Source organism: Hyposmocoma kahamanoa, unplaced genomic scaffold (genome assembly GCF_003589595.1).
Source record: "Hyposmocoma kahamanoa isolate Upper Pololo Valley unplaced genomic scaffold, ASM358959v1 232, whole genome shotgun sequence".
NCBI classification, from domain to species: domain Eukaryota; kingdom Metazoa; phylum Arthropoda; class Insecta; order Lepidoptera; family Cosmopterigidae; genus Hyposmocoma; species Hyposmocoma kahamanoa.
The window spans coordinates 7,511,571-7,523,566 of record NW_020653750.1 but is presented as its reverse complement, the minus strand read 5'-3'; the positions used below and the strand labels follow the sequence as shown (position 1 = coordinate 7,523,566).

Here is an 11,996-nt window from a genome sequence, read left to right as displayed (position 1 = left end):
TGTTACTTTTGTACGAAAGTAAATCTGATGAATTATTAAAAATCACGGAATAAAAATTTCTTTTACTATTGCACAGAGCTCACCGTTTGGAGCATTCTATTTAAATATTTATACTTTTGTACGAAAGTAAAATCTAATGAATTATTAAAAATCACGGAATAAAAGTTGTTGTTTACGATGTTAGTAATATAGTCCTGCGAGATTATTAGTATTTTCAAATAACTCAAAGATCGAAATTTATAAGTTATCATCCTTTTGCTGTGCTTGTACTGAGTAGGTTAGTTAATACCCAGACCATGTATAACAAACAGTAGAGCTGTTAAAGTCTTCGCCATGTCACTTAGAAGAATGTTAGCTAATAAAACGGCATCTCATATTACAGTTGCGTTTGTATCCTACAATACCTACCATAATTATCAAAAATCTGCTTTATTTGTCAGCAGGATCCATTGTAAAAGAGATATTAGTAACGCAAGCTCCGCTTCTTTAACTAAGATAGTTAACACCCCCTACTAGTGTCTCTCATTTCCTTTGGTAAAAATAAGCATTTTGTGTCTTTTTTCTTAAAAATATCTTATCAACTTTGGTAGTAAAACATTTAATAGTAAAAAAGATATAGAGGTAGCAACTGTAACTAAGGAAACAAAAAACGCGAAATAAATCACGACTTTATTTACAACGAAGTAAATTAGTTATACAACACTTTGCTATTTGACATACCCCGGTTCAGCAAAAGCCGCCATCCTTCCAATGTCATTTCTTGAATAATTTGTTTTATCTATTTGTAATTGGACATTACAAATTACGTCACAATAAAAAAGTACAAAATACTGTATAATTATAAAACTGACTGTCAGTGTAACACGTACTTACGTGAACACAGTGCCATGAGATCTAACAAATTAAACCAACAAGATAATAAAACAAACAACTGCTGCTGATTGTAGGGATTAACTGAGATTGGTTTAAAGAAAGAACAATTGGTGAAAATGCTTAGCTCGTTTTGTGTAACAAAAGAATAAGAAATTTTAGAATGTTCACATGTTTATGTGAATGCATGACTATAAGACACAAATGAATACCAGACATACATAAATATATAGTTACAGTAAAGCTCCTTGTGTATGGGATCGTCCACAGAAATGCTGCCACCAAACCGTTTTCTGCCGCCAAGCAATAATGTGAGCATTACTTCGATGTGTACGGGTACTGGCGCAAATACAAGTACAACTGGAAAGTTCCAAGTATATTGTGACAGTGCCCAGTGTTCGGATTAAAAAATAGTAATAATAATAATTCACGTCCGGGGAGCTCGGTGAACTTAGCAAGTATCATGTAATCGTTTTTTTAATCAATTCAATACAATTAATTTCATTCATTAATTTTATTTTTATTCTGTAACTTTTGTACTAACAGTAGAATAGATAGCTTGTAAGTGTACTAACAAAATGGTATGTATATTGTTTGCAATAAGTGATTTTTATTATTTATAATAAATGAATACCAGACATATATAAATAAATAAATAATAAATATTTGCGATCAAATTCCTTTTTGTTACCAAGTAACGTGACGAACTGGGGCAGTAAGCGACACGCCTGTCCATAACATTTGCAGTGTTAGATCAGAGCTTTATATCGCAAAGGTTTTGCTGCCACTGTCACTGCACCCGTCATCCTGAGACATAAGTTGACAAGTTTCATGTGCATGTAATTTCATTAACACCCTTATTCTTCAAAAGCAGAACGCAACAATGCTTACATTACTGCTTGGCGGCAGAAATAGGCAAGGCAGTAAGTACATTCCTGGACGGACTCTTTCACAAGGAGCTCTACTGCTACAAAAATTCTGATTGGCACTGCAACTTTCATGGAGTGTCGCTTATCAAAACTTATCAACAGGCACACGATTTGTTCGTCCCGTCACTTGGTATAATAAAAAAACACCCAATCCTGTTGTTAAGTGCGTGGGTATCTTAATTTTTTCACAATTGTGACGGTTAAATAACTTTGTTATGTTGACGAATTAACGAGAGCTGATCAAGTTGTTGAAAACCTATAAAACGTGGTGGTTTGTCTTTAAAATGTCACAGCAGCAATATTATTGCATAGTCTAACGCTTCTATATACGCTTGCACGATTAGTTAGTAATTGTCTTTGGGCTTGGACCTCATGTGTTAGCACGCTTTATTTCACACTGTACGCTTTATTTCAAGGGGGCACGTTTGTAACCCATAGTAGTAGCTTCTCTTAATATATGGCACTTATTTAACTTCCGGAACAGGTTAATTCCTAAAAACTCGTGGAATACTTTGAGCTGCCACCTATTGGTACAATATTGAACTTTGTGGTTGAGACCTGTCATTATATTGTCAAAAGGATGGACAACCAATGATGTAACGTTTTGGATGAGCAAACATTCAATAATCCAGATTCATTGCGCATTGCAATAATAAATACTTAACAATATTTATCTACACACATATCATAAACCCTCTATGATGTGTTGAAAAACCGCAAATCACGGCCAGCATAAAGGTAAACTGTTTTGTTAGAACAAATTTCTTATTTGTGAAAACGTTATTATTGCTCTATTAATAACATCAAAATTATTATTACATTCAAATTTCGAATATCTCTGAAAACCAAAACAATTTGATTCGACCTCAATTCTAATACCAGTCCAAATGAAGTTTTATTCGAAAAGAATAGCAAACTTCAATAGCAAACAATTTTGACAAATTTCCCACTTTACTTGATATCGAAAGATGTGATAGGTGGGGCCGACTCTAGTTTGCCTACGAATTAAAAAAAAACTGCGGTTGCGTGACATGCTTGAGAAGATTTTATTTGCCGCCATTTCGCCAGTCGTAACATACGGTTCCTGAACACATCATAGAGAGCTTATAATATGTGTATACTTAGAATAATGACGCATAGAAACCTAGCCCGCACACGCTAAGTGAGGCAAGTTAGAGGCTTCCCAAACGGCCTACACGAGCGGGCGGGCTGTCAGTGCTTAAGGTCAAATTGCACCGCGAACAGCTCCAAATTTTTGCTAAAAATGACGAAATGTGCCGTATGGGTTTAAAAATAGAACAGGCAAACATCAAATAGACACTAAAATCACATTCCACAAGGAAGTAACGCGTTTCAACTTGTATTTTTATATAAATATTCACTAAAACCGAAAATTAATTTCGTTGCAACAAGACACGAAAATGTTGCAAAGTAGGTAACGGATTTCTTTCTCCCGATTTTGCTATTCTGTTTCAAAATAATTATATTACGTAATTTTTTGAGAATAGGCAATATCGCGATGGCTGCAGATTTTTTTTATTCTAAGTGTGCATTTGACCTCCATTTCTGCAAGTTAAATGCATACAAATGTTGTTTACAAAGAGCAACCCCCAGAGTTTCTTGCTCATTCTTCTCGGGGGAATCTGCCTTACGAATGAGCGGTAGAGTTTAACCAATGTGACGATTTCTAGTGTAATAATGCTTACCTATGAAATAAAGATTATTTTGATTTTGATTCTGGGTATCGTTTGCGGGGTATATGGGGGTGCTCATTACGAATATAGTACTTATTTCTAAATCCAAGATGGCGGACACAATTTAAAAAAAAATGCAATATGGGTATCCTTTTCGAGGTATTTGGGGATGCTCATTACGAATATGGCACTCATTTCTAAATCCAAGATGGCGGGCACGATTTTTCGAATAATTGCAAGTTGGGTATCGTTTTCAAGACAAAATCGAGCACATCTGTAGGCACCTGATCGACAATGTCGGGCAAATCTGTAGGCACCTTTAACTTAATGATGAGTTAAGCAAGATACAATTTCCCCACTTTTGAGGGAAATGTTATTCCATGGCATCATTATTTGTATATTTATGTGCGTGCCGACGAGCGTAGTTACAAGTTGCTTACGCCTACATGAATTTGGTTTTTGCCTCACTTGTGACAGTTCGTTTGATATGAAACTATCATTCTATGCGTTATTGTTCTAAGTGTGTATATATAAAGCACTGTATGTAACTGTACATAATAAGGCATTAAAACACTTGTGCCGTTCATTATGTAACAGTCACATAAACTACTATTTTCTTACATAAACCAATAACCTCATTTTTTTAGATTTTCATGAGTCAGGACTTTAAAACGTCTATCCGCAGACAGAAAACATTCGTCAATGACAATAAAGTATTTCGTTCTAATTTACCATTTGGCAAGTTTTTAGTGCAATTACAATACAAAAAACAAAAAAAATCATACTAAGGTGACCCACCCTATTGTGTAATGTATGACTGCGATTTTCATACAAGCTCGTAGTTAGTTACCGCTCTATAGTTGGTGTCGCAGTAAGTAGAATACGCTCCTTCGCAGCTCTAAATGACTTAAACAGAAAATATAAACAGGAAACTAAGAATTTATTAGAATAACACTTAATAATAATAATAATAATAATGTATTTATTTATTTCTCCACAAGCATAATTATTTATACAAGATTCAAATATACATACACAGAGATATTTCATTATGTTTGAAAGAGACTGACACCTAAACTCATCCGTTGCGTTACACGTCGCAGAAAATACGTGTAAATAATAATTAGTCACTAGTGTTATATAATATTGTTATGTATGTCTATAAAGTATGTATTTATGGATTTTTGCAACCTGTATATAAATAAATTTAAAAAATAAAAATAAATAAACTAAGCAGAAGCTTGTATTATAGGAAATCAGGTTCCTCACCTCGAATATCGATTCTTCAATAAAATATAGGCGAAGTTTTTTTTTAATCTTTATCTATTTAGGGGCTTTGATCGTTATTGAATATGTCAGCCCCATTAGAAAAACAATACCTCAAGAAAACAATAGAATCCAAATAGATTAATCAAAATACTATTTAACCAAACATGTGTACAAAATCTTCGCGACACTAAGTACATGTGGACTCCGACAAAACAGATTGAAACCACCCAACATTAAATGTAAAAAAACCAGCCTGTGCAAATAACCGCACCCTGAAGTTATTGAACAAAGAATAAAAATTAATGATAAGATTAAGGGAAGTAAATAACTACCTTTATTTTATTATGCATCAAAGAAGAAAAAGAAAAACCGTATTCTAAAATAAATATTTATATTATTGTCTTAATACAACCTTGACTCAGAGAGTATATTACGTAATATTATATTTACAGTTTGACTTAATGATTAATTAACATAAAAATACTTTTCCTATTTTTCGTCTTTTTTCTTTGTTTCTATTGTATCTTCTGATGTTTCACTGTCTATAGTTCTAGTTGGCAAGGGTCCGTGTTTCCAATTTTTCGGATATCCGTACTTTTTCACGTCATCCCACCATTGTTGCTGACCTTGCGCTAGTAAAATGTATATAATATTGGTAACGACCAACACTCCCAGGCACACCCAGAACGCTATTCGCCATTGTTTGAGAGTCGACTGAAAGAATATTGACATTGATTATTTTTTTCGAAGTGAGTAAACGAAATCCCAGATACAGTTATCGTCTATTAGTTCAATTCAATTTATTATTTGTATTACAACTAATCATCATCAACCCATTTATACGTTCCACCGCTGGGCACGGGTTTTTTCTTAGGCCAGGGTTTAGGCCATAGTCCACCACGCTGATTTAATGTGGGTTGGGGACTTGACACGTTTTCCGAGGGTTGTAAACCTTCTTTTTTTATTAAAAAATAAGTGCGCATTTCACTTCCATCTCACCTGATGGAAAGTTACGATGAAGTCGACGTTGGAGCACGCACACCTAAATAATGCCTATTCACTCTCGCCTTGAAAAGGCCCAAGTTATAACGTTCAGAAAATAAGTCTGCAGGCAGGGAATTCCACCCCATAGCCGTTCGCCATATAAATGTGGAAGCGAATCCTTGGAATATCCACAACATAAGGGTGGAACCCCAGCCTACGTTTGCTCCCCCGATGGTGGAAAGGGGAAGGCGGAATTAATTTGTGTAATTCCATCGCACACCCTCCGTGATATATCCAGTAGAAAACCGATAAGCAGTAAACTTTTCTTCAGCGTGCAGGTCTCATCACGATTATTTCCTTCACCGAATAGCTCATGGTAATTCAAATTAAATTTCGCACATAAATTCCGAGAAATTAAGAGGTGCGAGCCCAGATTCGAACCCTGGCCTCTTAGGCGGTATGTTAAACCATTAGGTTGCCACGGCTTTTACAACTAAAATTGTAACACATTTACCTTAAATATTAATCTAAATTAATAAACTAAAACATTAGTACGTATTATATTAATTATAAAGGTATTTGCAACAGGCATACTACTTACATCAGGAGTCAACAGCCCAATGAGGTAAGGCGTGATGATAGCTGCTATAGCCGCAATGCCGTTAACCAGCGATGTGGTTGTACCAGCGTAATTAGGAGTTATGTCCAAAGCATTGATCTTCATGCCGCTGTAGTAAGAACCCATGAGAGTCATGGCGGCGATAAACCAAAAAACGGCGAGTGTGGTGTCACAACCAGAATAGGAAGCTAGGATGATGCAAATACCCGGACCAGTTGCGGCTGTTAATAAAAAAATACTTGATTACAAAACAATACTACGGAAGACGCTTTAGACACTTAGAAAGATGAAACAGCCACAGAGTAGTACTTTTGATTCGTATAAAAGTAGGCATTAGAAAATGAATAGATCTTCGACCCAGGGTCGAACAATCAACGAATACTATGGATGCCTCATGGAGAGGCGAACCACGTGACGGGTATATATTTAGTGGTAGTATTGAGTTATTTATTTTATAAATTTTCACGAAGGGAAGTTGAAGAAGTTAACTGCATGAAAAATAGTATTCAACACAAGCCTATTTTGCACGATTTGATCTTCACTGGGTTCGAGGAGTAGCGAATTAATTTACTTCTACTTTTATTAAAAAGTATTGCGACATTCCGTTTTAGACCAAAAAATATTACTTTGAGTTGAGATCACTTTGAGTTGAGTGACGATAATAATGTCGGAGGGATGATAAAGCATACATAAACACCTGTTCATTGATTTACTTCAAATTGTTCACTCATCTATTTTGTACTTACCTATAGTCGTATAAATTTTCCTAGCATTTTTGATATTGTGGTATCCCCTCTTTACGCAGAAGTCGCATATCATACCAAAGATGAATGATGAAAACCACATAGCAATGTAAGGGGCAGCTGATAGCAGTCCGGTAGACTTGATGTTGAACTTGAGAACGTCAGTCATATATTTGGGTAAATCCGTGACCATTGTGAAGTAGCCCCAGTCATGGCCAATCTGTAAAAGGACATTTTTGGATTTAAAAGTGAAAATAAAATTTCCCGGATATAAACAAACGTCGATATTTTATCAAACAACACAACTTACACCAGCAATAATGAGGGCCCAAAGTGGAACGGACCGTAACAAAGCCTTCCAAGGTACAGGATCTAGTCGTCGCTTGTTCGCATTATTTAGAGATTCCACGTTTTGGTTAAGGAACTTCTTTTCAGCATCCGATATATACGGATGTGTATTCGGTGTGCTAAAGCAGAGCAATGTCTGTAAAACAAATTCAAAAGTTAGCCACATCAAGTACTTTAAAAAGATTACTTGATTGATTGTTACTTCTTTTCGAATAGGTACATTTTGTTAACTCTTTTGAATTTTTTTAAAATTTTTATAACATTGACAGGTAATATAAATGTCCTCTACCCTCGCAATAATGACAGCTACAATTTCTGTAAAGTTAATTACGTACTTAATAGGAAAATAACTTACCCAGAATACAAACCACACGAGGCCCAGTCCACCGAACAAGTAGAAAACGTCATCCCAAATACCATTGTACATGACTAGGCCTGACAAGTATGAACCAGCTATATTGCCTATCTGCGCGCCCCCAAATATGATTGCTCCAAACCGTGCTCGTTCATTTATTGGTGTCCATTTTGATGCCATAGCCATTAGGCCCGGCATTGTTGGTCCCTGAGGAGTTTCTTTTGTATATTACTAATAAATTTACAATTTAAAGTTCTTAAGTTATAAGCAATTGTTACACATTGGAAATGTTTTGTTTTATCTGAATCGCCAATATTTGTTTTTTCAAACGAACCAAAACAGCAGCTTACAAACATAGCTTGGAAATATCTGTATCATTTAATGAAACATATTCAATTAATTAAGTAATATAAACAGTATCATTTCCAATTAAGTACAATTTCAATTTATGATTAATTCATGACAATAGAACTTCTGTGTGTAGAAGTGTGGCATATTGATTATTATGTTGTTGTATGTCGAATCATATGAAAAGAGCTACGGCGTACCATAAGGAAACTTGAAGGGCACCAATTCGACTTCAACAGAAAATGAATACTATCTTTAATATGATACGTAAATTATTAGTCCGTCTTCTGATGACCCCATTGACAAAGGCTTTAGATTTCATCGTCATCATATCAGCCGGAAGACGTCCACTGCTGAACATAAGTCTTTCCCAAAGTTGCCACACTAGCCGGTCGGACGCGACGTGCAACCATCGGTTACTCGCCGTACTTACCAGGTCATTCGGCCATCTCAGGAGTCGTACCACTGAACTCCTTCCGGTTCGTGGTCTCCATTCGAGAACTTTTCTGCACCAAAGGCTGTCAGTTCTACGACGTATGTGCCCTGCCCACTGCCACTTCAACTTGCTAAACCTTTGAGCTATGTGATGCCTCATTTCTGATTCGATCACGTAGAGAAATGCCAAGCATTGCTCGCTCCATAGACTTTCAGCTTTTTTATAAGGCCCATAGTAAGTGACCACGTTTCAGAGACATAGGTCATCGCTGGCAACATGCACTGCTCGAAGACTTTTGTCTTCAAGGACTGCGATATTGCGGAGCGAGAGCTTCCCGAAAGCTGTCCACTGAGTCGGATTCGACTATTGACCTCTTCCTCGAAGTTAGCTCTGCCTAATTGGACGGTGTACCCGAGGTAGACATACTTGTCAATAACTTCGAGAGTGGAGGTTCCCACTGTTATAAGGGTGGGTACAACATGGACATTCGACATAAGTTTCGTCTTGTCCATGTTCATTTTTAGACTCACTTAGATTTAAAAAAGACAGATGTTTATTTAAAAACATGTTCCCAATTCCTACGAAATTGTGCTATTGCTAATTACTTGACAAACTAGTGTTATATGTGGTAAAACCTAAATTGATTTGAATTATTTGATTAAAACTAAATTGATAAACTAACCTCGCCTAAGCCTTCCACAATACGCAGAACGATAAGAGCCGGAGAGCCACCAGCCTTCACCACTACCGGAGTGAGCAAGGTACACAGGGCAGTTGACAAGAGACCTAACCCCAATAACCATTTGCCACCGTAACGTTCAGCCAACATTCCACCAGGAACATGAGTGAGCACGTAGCCATAGTAGAATGAACCCAGAATAATACCTTGAGTGGCTTCATCCCAGTCGAAATAGACGGTCTGAAAAGGAAGGAGATTGAGGAAACTTTTGATGATGATCATAAAAAAAGTCTCATGACAACAGAAGTATTACGTTCAGTACCACTAATAGACGTCCGGAGGTACGGTCGGGATATTCTGAGTAGTGAATTTGTATAAATAATAAATCATAAACTACGATATTGCCTTCACACCACAGATCAAATAAATGTGAAGCACACTGATATTGCATTACAAAATAAGAAACATTCCTACCTACAAAGAGGTAGTTTAATTGTGGTGACAAATTTTTACTTATACTTTATTCGATAATGGAGATGGTTTTTCATTAGTATACACGTATAACTACGATAATTAATTTATAGAGGTAGTAATTACTAGTGTTTATACAAACAAAGAATCCTGAAAGTATACGAGATTTTGAAGGGATGATTCTTTTTTGAGACTTATAATTAGCTGTTCCATATTGTTATTTCACGAACGCTATAACTTGGTCCGTTTCCACGCGTATGCACTCTACATCCTCGACCTCATTGTCGTCTTCCATCAGGTGAGATGGAGGTCAAACGCGCACTTGTTTTTTTATTAAATAAAAAATCCTTTACAGTTTACGATGGATCTGCTACAACAATATTCATCTTTAGCTCTGGTCGCCTTCGAGACTCAGATGCCTGAAATTTCCAATGCTAAATAGAGTAAAGCAAAATATACATAGTGCGTTTATTCGCGTGCCGGTAATTATATTAAAATATCACCTCAATATTAGCAGTATCTATATTCGATTTCAAACCGAATCCAAACAAATGAATAAAAATAGTTTCTAATCTGAATATTTGTAATTCAAGATTTGTAGTAAAGAAGTGGAGTTAAATTGCAGGTATTAAAATAACACTACTATCTTTTATCTTAGATGGCAATGGGTATGTCTCTTTACTATTGCTAATTGCGACTATAAAGTATGTTTGCTAAGTCAGTTTTAAATTGATGGATTAATTTTGCTGCTGTCTTGTATACCAGTTATGGAACAGGTACCGAGGTTTAAGTCGATGTTTCATTTTGTCCCATTTTGTAATAGTTCCCTAAATAAACGCAAATGCAAACCTATTACAAAACACTCAAAGAATTATTTTCAATAAATCAAAATTATCTGTCAAAATTGTTTCGGAAAATTAGTGGAAACAGTGGCTTCAACGTTAACATTATGAAAAGTTTGACAGTTAATTAGCTAAAACATTGATTTAAAAGACAATACTGAGTTAAGAAAACAGGGCGTGCATTACTTACAACGATGCATTAAAACGTGCAATGTAATATAAACTTTGTCCTATACACGGCCGCTTCCTGCATCTTCGTTTTAATTTTTTGCTTAAAAAAATGTAGTCTTTTTTATAAGTAAATAAGCGCGCATTTGAATGAATGAATGAATTAAATATATATATATATATATATATATATATATCTGAAATATTCTTTATTGCACATAGGTAAAATTACAGTTAAAATACAATAAAGTAAGTTAGGTATAAAGATAGTAAGATAATGTGCAACAGGCGGCCTTATTGCTATGTAGCAATTTCTTCCAGGCAACAAAGGATAGAAATTTGGGATTGACCTCCATCTCACCTGATGGAAATCGACGATGAGGTCGACGATGTAGCATGCACACTTAAATAATGCCTATTCAATCTCGCCTTGAAAATGCCCAAATTGTAGTGCTCAAGGAATATAGGGCTGGCAAAAAATTTCACTCCTTACTCCCGGCAGCGGCAATATGAGGCGACCCTATCAAGGCTACCGGCCTGTCTTTCGCGTTATGCATAATTAAAGCTCTAAAGCTCAATTAAATTTCAATATTTTAAATCACAAAATAAAAATCACAATTATGTATTCTTACCTTTTCATCACCAATATCCGGAACTGAGCTGTTGGGACTAGTACTGATGTTGTTCCCAGATATATCAGGACAGGCATCGGGATCAAAATATTCGTTTCCGTGTGAACCGGACTTCCGTACCATTTGCGTGATGGCCAGATTAAGGCAGACCCTCATGGTATAGGCGTTCGCCACGGCAAATAACGCCATAATCGCGAACACATAGCGCTGGGGTATTAAGAATACTGTAAAAAAAAGTTCAATACTAAAAATACGTTTTGTATCGTTGTGGTTACTTGAAGTCGAAATTGTCAGCAACAGAAATGGTTGATGTCGTCTTGAGATGTAGAACGACCCATTTCGTTTCTGACAATAGTGTATATGTATATAACGTAAAAATTATATTGCGTAAAAACGCATTTAGGGTCGTATTTCAGAACTCTACTCAATGCTCAAGTCAGGATTTGAGCAGACTTGAGTATGATTTCAAGCACTAGAAATACGACCCCAATGGCAAGTACTTGAGTATGATTTCTAGTGCTTTGAATCATACTCAAGTCCTGACTCGAGCATTGAGCAGAGTTCTAGAATACGACACTTAGAGCATTTGCACACTACATCCGATTCGTA

General features: G+C 35.9%; 2 protein-coding genes across 2 annotated transcripts in view; both read right to left on the bottom strand.

Moving 5' to 3' along the window:
• Nucleotides 1–757, bottom strand: part of LOC113228648 (putative inorganic phosphate cotransporter) — a 16,803-nt gene extending 16,046 nt beyond the window's left edge. The window contains exon 1 of the mRNA XM_026462005.1: nucleotides 721–757. Coding sequence (XP_026317790.1) covers nucleotides 721–757 — 37 coding nt within the window. The remainder of the gene's footprint in view (nucleotides 1–720) is intronic.
• A 4,500-nt stretch (nucleotides 758–5,257) lies between these two features.
• LOC113228647 (putative inorganic phosphate cotransporter) lies at nucleotides 5,258–11,725 on the bottom strand (the record flags this gene model as incomplete). The annotated part of the gene is made up of 8 exons (XM_026462004.1): nucleotides 11,686–11,725; nucleotides 11,388–11,611; nucleotides 9,278–9,514; nucleotides 7,812–8,018; nucleotides 7,419–7,592; nucleotides 7,112–7,328; nucleotides 6,348–6,586; nucleotides 5,258–5,476 (listed from the first exon to the last, which is right to left on the bottom strand). Coding segments are annotated over exons 1-8 (1,557 nt in total), but the record flags the coding sequence as incomplete, so codon positions are not given.
• Between the last annotated feature and the right edge of the window lie 271 nt (nucleotides 11,726–11,996).